Source organism: Aquarana catesbeiana, linkage group LG13 (assembly GCF_042186555.1).
Source record: "Aquarana catesbeiana isolate 2022-GZ linkage group LG13, ASM4218655v1, whole genome shotgun sequence".
Lineage (NCBI taxonomy): Eukaryota > Metazoa > Chordata > Amphibia > Anura > Ranidae > Aquarana > Aquarana catesbeiana.
The window spans coordinates 225,149,095-225,163,686 of record NC_133336.1 but is presented as its reverse complement, the minus strand read 5'-3'; the positions used below and the strand labels follow the sequence as shown (position 1 = coordinate 225,163,686).

General features: G+C 47.4%; 1 protein-coding gene across 1 annotated transcript in view; it reads left to right on the top strand.

Annotated features, from left to right (window-relative positions):
• ITGA10 (integrin subunit alpha 10) overlaps positions 1-14,592 on the top strand; it is an 81,629-nt gene extending 67,037 nt beyond the window's left edge. Inside the window, exons 25-30 of the mRNA XM_073609332.1 lie at positions 119-232; positions 319-405; positions 606-719; positions 6,339-6,434; positions 7,079-7,192; positions 14,036-14,592. Coding sequence (XP_073465433.1) covers positions 119-232; positions 319-405; positions 606-719; positions 6,339-6,434; positions 7,079-7,192; positions 14,036-14,104 — 594 coding nt within the window. The 3' untranslated portion in view covers positions 14,105-14,592. The remainder of the gene's footprint in view (positions 1-118; positions 233-318; positions 406-605; positions 720-6,338; positions 6,435-7,078; positions 7,193-14,035) is intronic.

The following is a 14,592-nucleotide window of genomic DNA, read 5'->3' as shown; positions in this document are numbered from 1 at the left end:
AGCTCCTCCACACTTTATTAGGTGCTGCACATGCTCAGTTGATAGGAGGTACACAGAGGAAGGGGAAATAGCGCCCACTATTGTCCATATGAGGAACCTCTCCTGTCCTTGTTTCCAGGTTCAGTATGCGGACTGTTACCCTCTGCACAATGTCTCGGTGAACATCCACACCCCGGCGATGGGCTATGGCAGCTCCTACTTCATGTCCGTCTCCAGGATCATCTCCGACAATGTAAGATGGGGGAGGGGGGGGCTGGAGGAGACATGACTTGTACTCGGTGACATCGGTGTCACCCCCTCTTATTATATATCTATCAGGTCACCTGTGTGTTATCCAACACCACCCGACCTGGAACAGCGCTGCTGCCCATACACCCCGAGGACCTGCTCCATACTCCCATTGTGGTGAGATTTATTAGATTGTGAGCTCTTGGGACCAGTTGTCTCTATTGGATCCTACCTGGAGGGTAGATTGCCATGTCTGCAATAGTAGAGTCAGACCTTGGTGGGGTTGTAGTGATGGGAGAATCCGGGGGAGGGGGCGGAGGGGGGGTCAGGAGAATGGGGGGACCCGTCACCCCACTAATCTCTTCTTCTTCTATCAGAACTGCAGCAACTGCCTCTGTGAGGTCATCACCTGCCAGATCCCTACCCTCCCCCGCAACGCCGAGGTGACCCTATCCATCCTACGCATCATCCACAACCACTTCTTCACCAACGTGAGTACCCCCTAATGTTATATAGACTAAGACTATGGGGGAGGGGAGGGAGCGATGTTCTGCAGATCTCTAGAGAGGTCAGTGATGGAATAATCTGCAGAATATATCAATATGGATCTGTCAGGAGGGGGAGGGGAGGGAGCGATGTTCTGCAGATCTCTAGAGAGGTCAGTGATGGGATAATCTTCAGAATATATCAATATGGATCTGTCAGGAGGGGGAGGGGAGGGAGCGATGTTCTGCAGATCTCTAGAGAGGTCAGTGATGGGATAATCTGCAGAATGATAAATAAAAAAATAAATAAATAGAATATCTCAATATGGATCTGTCAGGAGGGGGAGGGGAGAGATGTTCTGCAGTCGGGGAAGTTGCGGTGGTTTTGGCCCTCCGGTGGAGTTCCGCTCTCTATACAGAAGGTCTATTGTGTCCTCGGGAAGAAATTATCTCACATCTCTGGGTGCTAAACAGGAAAACGCTATTTCCAGATCGTCGTATCGCCATCAATCGCGGCTTTGTAGCGATGTGATGTGTCTCCAGGGCGGGGTCACCCGTGTCTGGCTCCGCCCCCTCCTGTCCACGGAGCTCCATCCAGGAGAAGAAGATATAATATACAATGTATCAATCATATTAAATATAATAGAAAGTTGTTACTGTAACAATTATGTAGCGACTCTCCAATGTTTACAGAATTGTTACATATTTTCCTTCTAAGGCTCCATTAACATCTGGACTAAAATGGCTTCTTTTGATTTTACTGCACACTGTGAGCTTCTCACATTGTGCATTAGAAGCTGCAGCAAGTCAGATAGAGCGCCGCCCTCATTTCCCAACATCATCTAGATTGCTGTCCCTGGCTCCGCCCCTTTTATTTATCAGGTTTCAGTTCTGCCAATCACGAAGGGTCAGCATCACATGTGGGCATTTCCTATGCAAGTACAGCCCTGTCTAGGAACGCCCACTCCTTCACGCTGACACCCACCCATCAAGGCATTGTGATATTTGCATAACTCCTCCCACTGCTTCCAATCATGAAGAATTGGCATCATACAGTGCCTTGAAAAAGTACTCATACCCCTTGACATTTTCCACATCTTGTCATGTTACAACCAATAACATAAATGTATTTTATTGGGATTTTATGTGATAGACCAACACAAAGTGGCTCATAATTGTGAAGTGGAAGGAAAATGATAAATGATACAAATAAATATGTGAAATGCGTGTGGGGGGGGGGCATTTGTATTCAACCCCCTTTACTCTGATACCCCCAACTAAAATCTAGTGGAACCAATTGCCTTCAGAAGTCACCTAATTAGTAAATAGAGTTCACCTGTGTGTAATTTAATCTCAGTATAAATACAGCTGTTCTGTGAAGCCCTCTGAGGTTTGTTAGAGAACCTTAGTGAACAAACAGCATCATGAAGGCCAAGGAACACACCAGACAGGTCAGGGATAAAGTTGTGGAGAAGTATAAAGCAGGGTTAGGTTATAAAAAAAATATCCCAAGCTTTGAACATCTCACGGAGCTCTGTTCAATCCATCATCCGAAAATGGAAAGAGTATGGCACAACTGCAAACCTACCAAGACATGGCCGTCCACCTAAACTGACCGGCCGGGCAAAGAGAGCATTCATCAGAGAAGAGCCAAGAGGTCCATGGTAACTCTGGAGGAGCTGCAGAGATCCACAGCTCAGGTGGGAGAATCTGTCCACAGGACAACTATTAGTCGTGTTCTCCACAAATCTGCCCTTTATGGAAGAGTGACAAGAAGAAAGACATTGGTGAGAGAAAGTCATAAGAAGTCCTGTTTGTAGTTTGTGAGAAGCCATGTGGGGGACACAACAAACATGTGGAAGAAGGTGATCTGGTCAGATGAGACCAAAATTGAACTTTTTTGGCCTGAAAGCAAAACGCTATGTGTGGGGGGAAACTAACACTGCACATCACCCTGAACACACCATCCCCACCGTGAAACATGGTGGTGGCAGCATCATGTGGTGGGGATGGTTTTCTTCAGCAGGGACAGGGAAGCTGGTCAGAGTTGATGGGAAGATGGATGGAGCCAAATACAGGACAATCTTAGAAGAAAACCTGTTAGAGTCTGCAAAAGACTTGAGACTGGGGCGGAGGTTCACCTTCCAGCAGGACAACGACCCGAAACATCCAGCCAGAGCTACAATGGAATGGTTTAGATCAAAGAATATTCATGTGTTAGAATGGCCCAGTCACAGTCCAGACCTAAATCACATTGAGAATCTGTGGCAAGACTTGAAAATTGCTGTTCACAGACGCTCTCCATCCAATCTGACAGAGCTTGAGATATTTTACAAAGAAGAATGGGCAGAAATGTCCCTCTCTAGATGTGCAAAGCTGGTAGAGACATCCCCAAAAAGACTTGTAGAGAAAGGGGGTTCTACAAAGTATTGACTCCGGGGGGCGCCATACAAATGTACCCCACACTTTTCACATATTTGTATCATTTATCATTTTCCTTCCACTTCACAATTATGTGCCACTTTGTGTTGGTCTATCACAGACATAGACTGGGCGGAGGGAACCGCGCATTCATCTAAGGCTCGCCAGTTCCTAAATGTCTTGCAGGACAATTTTATGGGTCAGATGGTAGACGCACCAACTAGAAATAAAACATTACTGGATCTACTGATTACCAACAATACAGACCTGATCACAGATGTGGAAATACGGGGCAATTTGGGTAACAGCGATCACAGGTCAATTGGCTTCAGTATAAATCACACAAATAGGAAACATAAAGGGAATACAAAGACACTGAATATCAAAAGAGCCAACTTCCCTAAACTACAAACCTTGCTAGAAGGCATAAATTGGGATAAAATCTAAGGAACAAAGAACACAGAGGATTGATGGGTTCGCTTTAAGAGCATATTAAATAAGGGCATTAGCCAATGCATCCCATTGGGTAATAAATTAAAAAGAGTGAACAAAAGTCCTGGATGGCTTAACTCCAATGTAAAAATGCATATAACAGCAAAGGAGAAGGCCTTCAAAAAATACAAGGTTGAGAGATCATCATCAGCATTCAGACTTTATAAAGAATGCAACAAGAAATGTAAGGGTGCAATTAGGACGGCTAAGATAGAACACAAAAGACACATAGCGGAGGAGAGCAAAAAAAATCCCAAAAAAGTATGTAAACAGTAAAAAAGGGAGGACAGACCATATTGGCCCCATAAAGAATGAGGAAGGACATCTGGTTACAAAGGATGGGGAGATGACGAAGGTATTGAATTTATTCTTCTCCTCAGTCTTCACGAGTGAATCCGGGGGGCTTCAGTAAACAAAACTGCAGTGTTTATCCTCATGACACAACACAGGAAGCACCTCCATGGTTAACAGAGGACAGAATTAACCGGTTCAATACCGGGCAATTTCACCCCCTTCCTTCCCAGGCCAATTTTTAGTTTTCAGCACTGTCGCACTTTAAACGTCAATTGCGCGGTCGTGCAACGTTGTACCCAAAAGAAATTGACGTCCTTTTTTTCCCCACAAATAGAGCTTTTTTTTGGTGGTATTTGATCGCCTCTGCGGTTTTTATTTTTTGCGCTATAAACAAAAGAAGAGCGACAATTTTGAAAAAAACACTATATTTTTTACTTTTTGCTATAATAAATATCCCAATTTTTTTTTTTAAAAAACACATTTTTTCCTCAGTTTTGGCCGATACGTATTCTTCTACATATTTTTGGTAAAAAAAATCGCAATAACCGTATATTGATTGGTTTGCGCAAAAGTTATAGCGTCTACAAAATACGGGATAGATTTATGGCATTTTTTAAAAAAAAATATTTTTTTATTTTTTTTAGCGGCGATCGCGATTTTTTTTTGGTGACTGCGACATTATGGCGGACACATCGGACACTTTTGACACATTTTTGGGACCAATCACATTTATACAGCGATCAATGCTATAAAATTGCATTGATTACTGTGTAAATGTGACAGGCAGTGAAGGGGTTAACCACTAGGGGGGCGGGGAGGGGTTAATATGTTTCCTAGGGAATGATTCTAACTGAAGGGGGAGGGGACACACTAGGGGAGGAGACCGATCAGTGTTCCTCCGTTCTGGGAACACAGATCGCTCTCCTCAGAGCTGACAGGCTGTAGATCTGTGTGTTTACACACACAGATCCACATGCCGGCCCGGTTAACGGGCAATCGCAGGTGCCCGGCGGACATCGCGATGTCCGCCGGGCACACGCACCGGGTCCCGAGGAACGCGGCGGGCGCGCGCGCGTGCCCCCTAGACGGCCGGGAATCCCGGGACGTCATATGACGTCCACCCAGGATGGGAGATCCCATCTGTGGACGTCATATAACTATGGGCGGGTAGGGAAGTGGTTAAAATTAGACTTGAGAAACTTAACATTAATAAATCACCGGGACCAGATGGCTTGCATCCGAGGGTACTTAGGGAACTCAGTCAAGTGATTGCCAGACCGTTGTTCCTAATTTTTACAGACAGTCCACTGACTGGAATGGTATTAGCTGATTGGAGAAAAGCCAATGTAGCACCAATATTTAAAAAGGGCCCAAAATACATCCCTGGGAATTACAGACCAGTTAGCCTAACATCGATAGTATGTAAACTCTTGGAGGGGATAATAAGGGACTATATACAAGATTTTAGTAATGAGAACGGTATCATTAGCAGTAATCAGCATGGATTCATGAAGAATCGTTCTTGCCAAACCAATCTATTAACCTTCTATGAGGAGGTGAGTTGCCATCTAGATAAAGGAAGGCCCGTAGACGTGGTGGATCTGGATTCTACAAAAGCATTTGACACAGTTCCCCATAAACGTTTACTGTGCAAAATAAGGTCCGTTGGCATGGACCATAGGGTGAGTACATGGATTGAAAACTGGCTACAAGGGCGAGTTCAGAGGGTGGTGATAAATGGGGAGTACTCAGAATGGTCAGGGGTGGGTAGTGGGGTCCCCCAGGGTTCTGTGCTGGGACCAATCCTGTTTATTCTGTTCATAAATGACCTGGAGGATGGGATAAACAGATCAATCGCTGTATTTGCAGACGATACTAAGCTAAGCAGGGCAATAACTTCTCCGCAGGATGTGGAAACCTTGCAAAAAGACCTGAACAAATTAATGGGGTGGGCGACTACATGGCAACAAGGAAGGCAAAATATGTTTAACCTCTTGGCACCGGCCGCACGCAAACATGTGGGCGGGCCTTGGCGCAGAGCGGCCACATATTTGCATGCATTAGTGCAAATACAGCTGTGCCCAGAGTGTGTGACCTGCGCACTCCCAGCACAGCTAAACGGAAAGCCAATCACGGCAGTCACATGATCATAAACCTTGGCCCCGCCTCCCGGCATCCAAAAAGGCCGAGCCGCACTGGCTCCCAGGGGTTAAAATTTACCTTTTAACAGCTGCTGAGATAATATCTGTTGCAGGATAAGCCACGCAGGGAATTCCCTGTTTATTGGCCATTTTAGGAATGACTGAGTCCATCCTGTTGTGGCGTTCTGGGACTTGCAGTTCACAAACATCTGGGACGGTATTGGCTGATTGACGGTACAGGTGGGCGGAGTTTCATATTTGCTCTGTTGTCTTGCAGGCGAAGTTTCGCTCGGTTAAAGTGATCAGCGAGTTCATCCTAAATGTGAAAGAGGACGGGGCTCTGTTCACCGACAACGCCCGGCACAGAACGCAGGTCTGCACCACCGGGATGAGAAGGGGAACACATGGAGCTGCACCATAAGGAGTCCACACTAGCACACACCTGTTCCAATGACGATGGAAGGGGGTTTCCCTTAATTTAGAGAGATTTCCTCACACTTCCTGTTGTGTCTCCAGTACAGGAAGTGAAGGGAAATCCTCTAGTGGAGACACCTGTTCCAATGATGATGAAAGGGGGATTTTTCTTAGTTTGGAGAGATTTCCTCACACTTCCTGTAATCTCCAGCACAGGAAGTGAAGGGAAATCTTCCAATGGGGACACCAGAACCAATGATGACTAAGAGGGGGGATTTTTCTTAATTTGGAGAGATTTCCTCACACTTCCTGTTGTGTCTCCAGTACAGGAAGTGAAGGGAAATCCTGCAGTGGAGACACCTGTTCCAATGATGATGAAAGGGGGATTTTTCTTAGTTTGGAGAGATTTCCTCACACTTCCTGTAATCTCCAGCACAGGAAGTGAAGGGAAATCTTCCAATGGGGACACCAGATCCAATGATGACTAAGAGGGGGGGGGGGGTTTCCCTTAGTTTAGAGAGATTTCCTCACACTTCCTGTTGTGTCTCCAGCAATAGAATTTTAATACAATCCTGATGTGTCATTATTGGATGTCCTTTGCAGAGTGTTCTGGAGTTGCTGCACCCCGTCCTCCTGCCGCTGTCGTTGTGGATTCTGATTGGAAGCGTCATCGGGGGTCTCCTCTTACTAGCGCTCATCATCTTCATCCTTTGGAAGGTAAGTCACGGACAGACAACTAAACACTCACTCCCGCTATTCACCTGTACAGTCCAGTGGGGGGGACCGCAGTACTTCATAATGGCCTGCAGATGGCGCACACCAATGCAGAACCTCTATAGATTATGACAGATCCATACAGGGGGCGTTGTAGCTGAATGCTATAGGAACCTCCAAGGCGGGGTTGAATGAAGAAAACATTCCACTATTTGGAGTCCTGCTATGAATTTTCTTTGAAGGCTGATTTCAGATTTCAGACTGTCAGATAAAAGGGTGCCGTTCTGTCTGAGATATTTCGGTATCTCACAGCTGCCAGATACCACCCCACCCCCGGGGCCATATCGGGGATCAGCTATGTCACATATGTACAGTAAAGTGCACCTGTCACCAGAATGATGATTCTGCCCTCACTGTGTACTGCTATACAGCAGAACTACAAGTCCCAGCATAGCACGCCTCCTGATTAATGAACATAAATTGTAATTGATAACCAGATCTACAGAGGAATGACCGGCAATTTAAATGTGGCGGCAAGGGAACGTCCCTTGCCGCTGCGTCTTTTTTTTTTTTTTTTTTTTTAACAGAAAGTTTTTATTGAACAAATCAGCATTACAATACAAAAAAATTTAGTACAATCAATGTGGTAATAATAATGATAGTAAGATCTATCTGCAGTCGATAGCCACTATTTATCAGCTATTCCAGTTGTGTAAGTGTCAGAAGTTTCTCTTAACAATACTCCTATGGCATTACATCCTTATAGACTCTAAGATAATATAAAGTAAATAACCAATATTCAATCAAGCCTAGGGGGGGGGGGGGAGAAAAGAAAAGGGGGGGGAGAAAAAAGGGGGAGGGGGAGAAAAAGGGGGGGAGAAAAAGGGGGGGGGGGGGAGAAAAAGGGGGGGGGGGGGCGGGAAGGAAAGGGATGAAGGGGAACTGGCATAAAAAATATAGTCCTGAAAAGTAGGATGTCCTCCACTGTGCTTCACTTCCTAATTATGGGGTAGGGGGTTCAGGGCCCCCCGGAGGCGTCCACCCATGAGGACCAGATTTTATCGAACTTCCCGGACATTGCCTACTTTCATACGTCAGTCTATATAGGGGGAGTACCACATTCACCGATCTTTTCCACGAGGCCAGGGCAGGAGGCTCTTCCAGTTCCCATCCCAGTAAAATTACCCGCCTAGCGTAGTACAATGTGAAGGTTAGACAGTTTAGTATACCTATCTCCTTCAACATCCTCAAGATGACTGAGCAGTAGTATTTGGGGATTCACCGGTAAGCTTGAGCCTATGACTTTGCTCAGTGTGGAGGCAACTGCTGACCAAAAGGGTCGGATTTTGGGACAAGACCAGACCATGTGCCAAAACGTGCCCACCTCCTGTCTGCATCTCTGACAGTTAGGGTCTCTTTGGTGGTAAATGCATGCCAGTCTCTGTGGGGTGAAATACGCTCTATGTAGGAACTTAAATTGTATGAACCTGTCTTTTGCAGCGATCATGGAGGGAATGTAGGAGATTAAACATTCCTTCCATTCCTCCTCATCCAAGGAGGGAATATCAACCCTCCACTTTTCCCAGGTTTTAGTTAATTTGGCATCATACTCCACTGTAAGATAAAGATATAGTGTTGAGAGAGGCTTCCCCATCATACTGGAAGTCAAGAGCCGTTCAATGGAATCTGGTTCCAGAATGAGGGGGGCTGGGAACTGTGCTTCAAAGGTGTGTTTCAGCTGCCAGTACCTAAATTGGAAGATGTACGGAATACCGAAGGATTGCCTCAGAGCTTGGAAAGGCATAAGCCTACCATCTTTAACCACATGTTTTAATGTAAGGATTCCCTTTTTCGCCCAGAGAGAGGGGTCAGGTATACTGTAAAAGTGAGGGAGCATAGGGTTACCCCATAGGGGCATGTGAGGTGAAATATGATTGGGCTGCCGATATATTTTCCTAGCCTCCTGCCAGACCCTCACGGTAGTTCGCATCAGAGTTGTCATGGACGAATTGGCCCCAAGTCCGCGAAACGGGAGATTGCTCAGGGCAGCAAAGGAGCCCAGAATGGCCGCCTCGAGAGTGACCGCCGGATTCTGTGTGGGCTGGGAGAACCACCACCGAATCATGACCAGAACAGCTGCCCAATAGTAAATTTGAAATTTCGGCAGTGCCAGACCCCCCCCCCGATAGCGGGAGATATAAGGTCTGCTTGGCCACCCTGGGTGGCCTCCCAGCCCAGACAAACTGTATCAGCAGACTCTCCAGCCTTTGGAAGGAAGTCCTAGGGATGTGTATGGGTGTATTACGGAAGAAGTAGAGATACTTGGGAAGGTAAATCATTTTTAGTAAATTGACTCTGCCAACAGGGGTCAGAATTGACTCTGCCAACAGGGGTCAGGCCGCTACGTCTTTAAAGACAAACTTTGGGCAGATGAACACGTCATATGGCCAACAGACTGTGGTCACCTGACCATTACACCTGTATGAGCTTGTGGGGCACATTCCAGGACCATGACCACAAGGGATGCTGGAAACACAAGAGTCCAGCAGGATGTCAGAGGCACAGGAGTCAAAGGGGACACCAGAGATACAGAGGGCGTGAAGACGAAATCAAAAGGGATGCTGGGGACACAGGAGTCACAAAAGATCCTGGAGAAACAGAGGGCAAAGGAGTCACAAGGGACACTAGAGACACAGAAGGCCCTGGAGGTACAAGGGGAGCAGGAATCAGAGGATCCTGGAGTCATAAGGGAGGCCAGAAACACAGGGGACCAAGGAGTCACAAGAGATGCAGGAGACACAGGGGATCCTGGAATCATAAGGGATGCAGGAGACACAGGGGTCACAAGGGATGCAGGAGACACAGGGGTCACAAGGGATGCAGGAGACACAGGGGTCACAAGGGATGCTGGAGACACAGGGGATCCTGGAATCACAAGGGATGCAGGAGACACAGGGGATCCTGGAATCACAAGGGATGCAGGAGACACAGGGGATCCTGGAATCACAAGGGACACAGGGGATCCTGGAATCACAAGGGACGCAGGAGACACAGGGGATCCTGGAATCACAAGGCATGCTGGAGACACAGGGGATCCTGGAATCACAAGAGATGCAGGAGTCACAGGGGATCCTGGAATCACAAGAGATACAGGGGATCCTGGAATCACAAGGGATACAGGAGACAAAAGGGATACAGGAGTCACAGGGGATGCAGGAGTCACAGGGGATGCAGGAATCACAAGGGATGCCAGAGTCACAGAGGACACAGGAGTCACAGGGGATGCAGGAGACACAAGAATAACAAGGGAGGCAGGAGACACAGGGGATCCTAGAATCACAAGGGAGACAGGAGACACAGGGGATCCTGGAATCACAAGGGATGCAGGAGACACAGGGGATCCTGGAATCACAAGGGATGCAGGAGACACAGGGGTGACAAGGGATACAGGGGTGACAAGGGATGCAGGAGACACAGGGGGGTCCTGGAATCACAAGGGGTGCCAGAGTCAGAGGGCACAGGAGTCACAAGGAATGCAGGAGACACAGGGGGGGTCCTGGAATCACAAGGGATGCAGGAGACAGGGGTTCTGGAATCACAAGGGATGGGGTCCTGGAATCACAGTGGATAGTGGAGACACAGGGGGCACAGGAGTAACAAGGAATGCAGGAGACACAGGGGATCCTGGAATCACAAGGGATGAAGGAGACACAGGGGATCCTGGAATCACAAGGGATGCAGGAGACACGGGATCCAGGAATCACAAGGGATGCAGGAGACACAGGATCCTGGAATCACAAGGGATGCAGGTGACACATGGGGGTCCTGGAATCACAAGGGACGTAGGAGACACAGGGGGTCCTGGAATCACAAGGGATGTAGGAGACACAGGAGGTCCTGGAATCACAAGGGACGTAGGAGACACAGGGGGTCCTGGAATCACAAGGGACGTAGGAGACACAGGGGATCCAGGAATCACAAGGGATGCAGGAGACACAGGATCCTGGAATCACAAGGGATGCAGGAGACACGGGATCCTGGAATCACAAGGGATGCAGGTGACACAGGGGGTCCTGGAATCACAAGGGAAGTAGGAGACACAGGGGGTCCTGGAATCACAAGGGATGTAGGAGACACAGGGGGTCCTGGAATCACAAGGGATGTAGGAGACACAGGGGGTCCTGGAATCACAAAGGATGTAAGAGACACATGGGGTCCTGGAATCACAAGGGATGTAGGAGACACATGGGGTCCTGGAATCACAAGGGATGCTAGAGTCACAGAGGGCACAGGAGTCACAGGGGATTTAGGAGACACAGGGGATGTAGGAGACACAGGGGGTCCTGGAATCACAGGGGATGCAGGAGACACAGGGGCTCCTGGAATCACAAGGGATGTAGGAGACACAGGGGGTCCTGGAATCACAGGGGATGTAGGAGACACATGGGGTCCTGGAATCACAAGGGATATAGGAGACACAGGGGGTCCTGGAATCACAAGGGATGTAGGAGACACAGGGGGTCCTGGAATCACAGGGGATGTAGGAGACACATGGGGTCCTGGAATCACAAGGGATGCTGGAGACACAGGGGGTCCTGGAATCACAAGGGATGTAGGAGACACAGGGGGTCCTGGAATCACAAGGGATGTAGGAGACACAGGACACAATGTAGCGTATGTTTGCTGATTAATGATGGTGCCGGCTTTCCTGGAACGGAGACCTCGTGCTGGATCGGGGAGCAGGAGAGTGTGACAGTTGGAAGGACAGAATTGTCTAAAATATTTTTCTATGATGTCGTTTAATCATCACCTTTCAAGTCAGTCATTTGGAGGGGGGAGGGGTGTCCACCTACTTTGGGCCATATAGTGTGGAAACACCTTTCTGGTCACTTTTACGCTTCATACAAAGTCATGAACTTATTTGGTAATCCAACCTGAGCTATTTGGAGCATCTCCACACCAGCTGAATGCCAGGGCTTGCGGCAGGAATGTTTGGCCTGCATGCTGTAGAGCAGAAGCCGGAGGTATTTAGGACCTCTTGCTGTTGGCACTGGCATTCAGAGCGGAGAATTCAGAGCTAAAGCATAAATATTTATAGCATTTAATGAGCTGGTTGCAGCAGTTGCAAATTTCTTGCAGCAACAAACCACGCACTTTCTGGCAGCTGTTTTCGGCTCCTTATGGAGTAACATATGAATAGGGCACAGTGCTGCATGCCCTCTGGTGATGAAGCTGGGGTACTGCACAGGCAGAAGGCTTTAAGTCTGACCCATGTCCTCCAGGTGTACAGGCTCCTCTCCTGGACTGACATGACTTCATCTGATTTCACTGCACACTGTGAGCTTCTCGCAATGTGCATTAGAACCTGCAGCAAGTCAGATAGAGCCCCACCCCATTTCCTGGCTGGAAGACCTCCAGCATTGGTGGATGAGCAGGATGTCCTCCTTACTCATATTTGTGTCTGTAGATGAGATGAGTAGAGTGAGATGGGTTGGGATTGGATAGGATAGGTTTGGTTGAAATGGGATTGGATAGATTAGGTTGGGATGGGATGGGATAGATTGGTTTGCAATGGGATAAGTTATGTTGAGTTTAGATGGGATGGGCTAGGATAGGATAGGTTAGGTTGGGATGCGATGGGATGGGATAGGATAGAATAGATTGAGCTGCAATAGGATAGGTTAGGTTGGGCTGGGATATGTTGAGTTGAGTTGGCTTGGGATGGAATAGGTTAGGTTAAGTTGGGTTGGAATGGGATAGGTTAGGATGGTTTGGGGGTTTGGGATGGGATAGATTGGGTTACAATGGGATTGGTTAGATTAGGCTGGGAAAGGTTGAGTTGAGATGGCTTGGGATAGGATAGATTGGGTTGCAATGGGATAGGTTAGGTTGGTATAGGTTAGGTTAAGTTGGGTTGGGATGGGATGGGATAGGTTAGGATGGTTTGGGATGGGATAGATTGGGTTACAATGGGATAGGTTAGGTTAAGTTGGGATAAATTGGGTTGGGTTGGTATGGGATAGGATAGATTGGGTTGCAATGGGATGGGATGGGCTAGGATAGGATGGCTTGGGATAGGATAGGTTAGGTTAGGTTGGGATGCAATGGGGTGGTATGGGATAGAATATATTGAGCTGCAATGGGATAGGTTAGGTTGGGCTGGGATATGTTGAGTTGAGATGGCTTGAGATAGAATAGATTGGGTTGCAATGGGATAAGTTAGGTTAAATTGGGTTGGGATGGGATAGGTTTGTATGGTTTGGGATGGGATAGATTGGGTTGGAATGGGAAATATTGGGTTACAATGGGATAGGTTGGGTTGGGATAGATTGGGTTACAATGGGATAGGTTAGGTTAAATTGGGATGGGTTGGGTTGGGATGGGATAGGATAGATTGGGTTGCAATGGGATAGGTTAGGTTAAGTTGGGATGAGATGGGATAGGGTAGAATGGTTTGGGATGGTTAAGGACTGGAGTTGAGTGTTTCTCAACTCCAGTCCTTAAGGTGCCCCAACAGGTCATGTTTTCAGGCTTACCATTATTTTGCACAGGTGATTTGATCAGTTTCACTGTCTTAGTAATTACCACAGCTGTTTCATCTGAGGGAAATCCTGAAAACATGACCTGATGGGGCGCCTTGAGGACTGGAGTTGAGAAACACTGGGTTAGGTCAAGATAAGTTGGGTTGGGTTGGGTTGAGATGGGATAGGTTGGGATAGGATAGATTGGGTTAAAATGGGATAGGATGGGTTGGATTGGGATGAGATACAATACATTGGTTTGGGATAGATATATACAATGCTCCTTCCCCTTCTCCATACTTATCATCCATGTCTCTTCTCACAGCTGGGATTCTTCACGAGGAAGGTCCAGGGTGAGGAGAAGGAAGAAGCCGCCGCTGAGAACACCCAGTGACCGGTCCCCGGTCCCCAACAGAGACTAGAACTGTTCAATATGGACCCCATCACTGTGCGGCTGGAGCTCAATATTCTGTATTATCTTCTTGATAAGGGAAGGACCGTCTGTGGAGCCGCAAATCTGGAGACACGACATAAAGTCCCACAACGGGACCAATACTGAATATAAGGGAACATGGAGCACTGAGGAGCTCACACTACTGGACCCATACAGGAGGACCTCAATGAGGAGGCTACTGGGAGCACAGAGACTATGATGGGACTTCTTCAGGAACGTTGAACCTGCCCCTGAGGACAGGATGATGAGGATTTACAAAACAACAGGAATGATAAGGGAATAGAATCAACTAGATTTCTTTTATATGGACCCCAGAGATTTATATATATATTGTGCTGCCCCCTATTGTCCGAGTGTCAGATGTGGATGGACATTGTAATATCAACATTTAATAAAAGTTATTTATACATAATGTAGAGGGACCGACG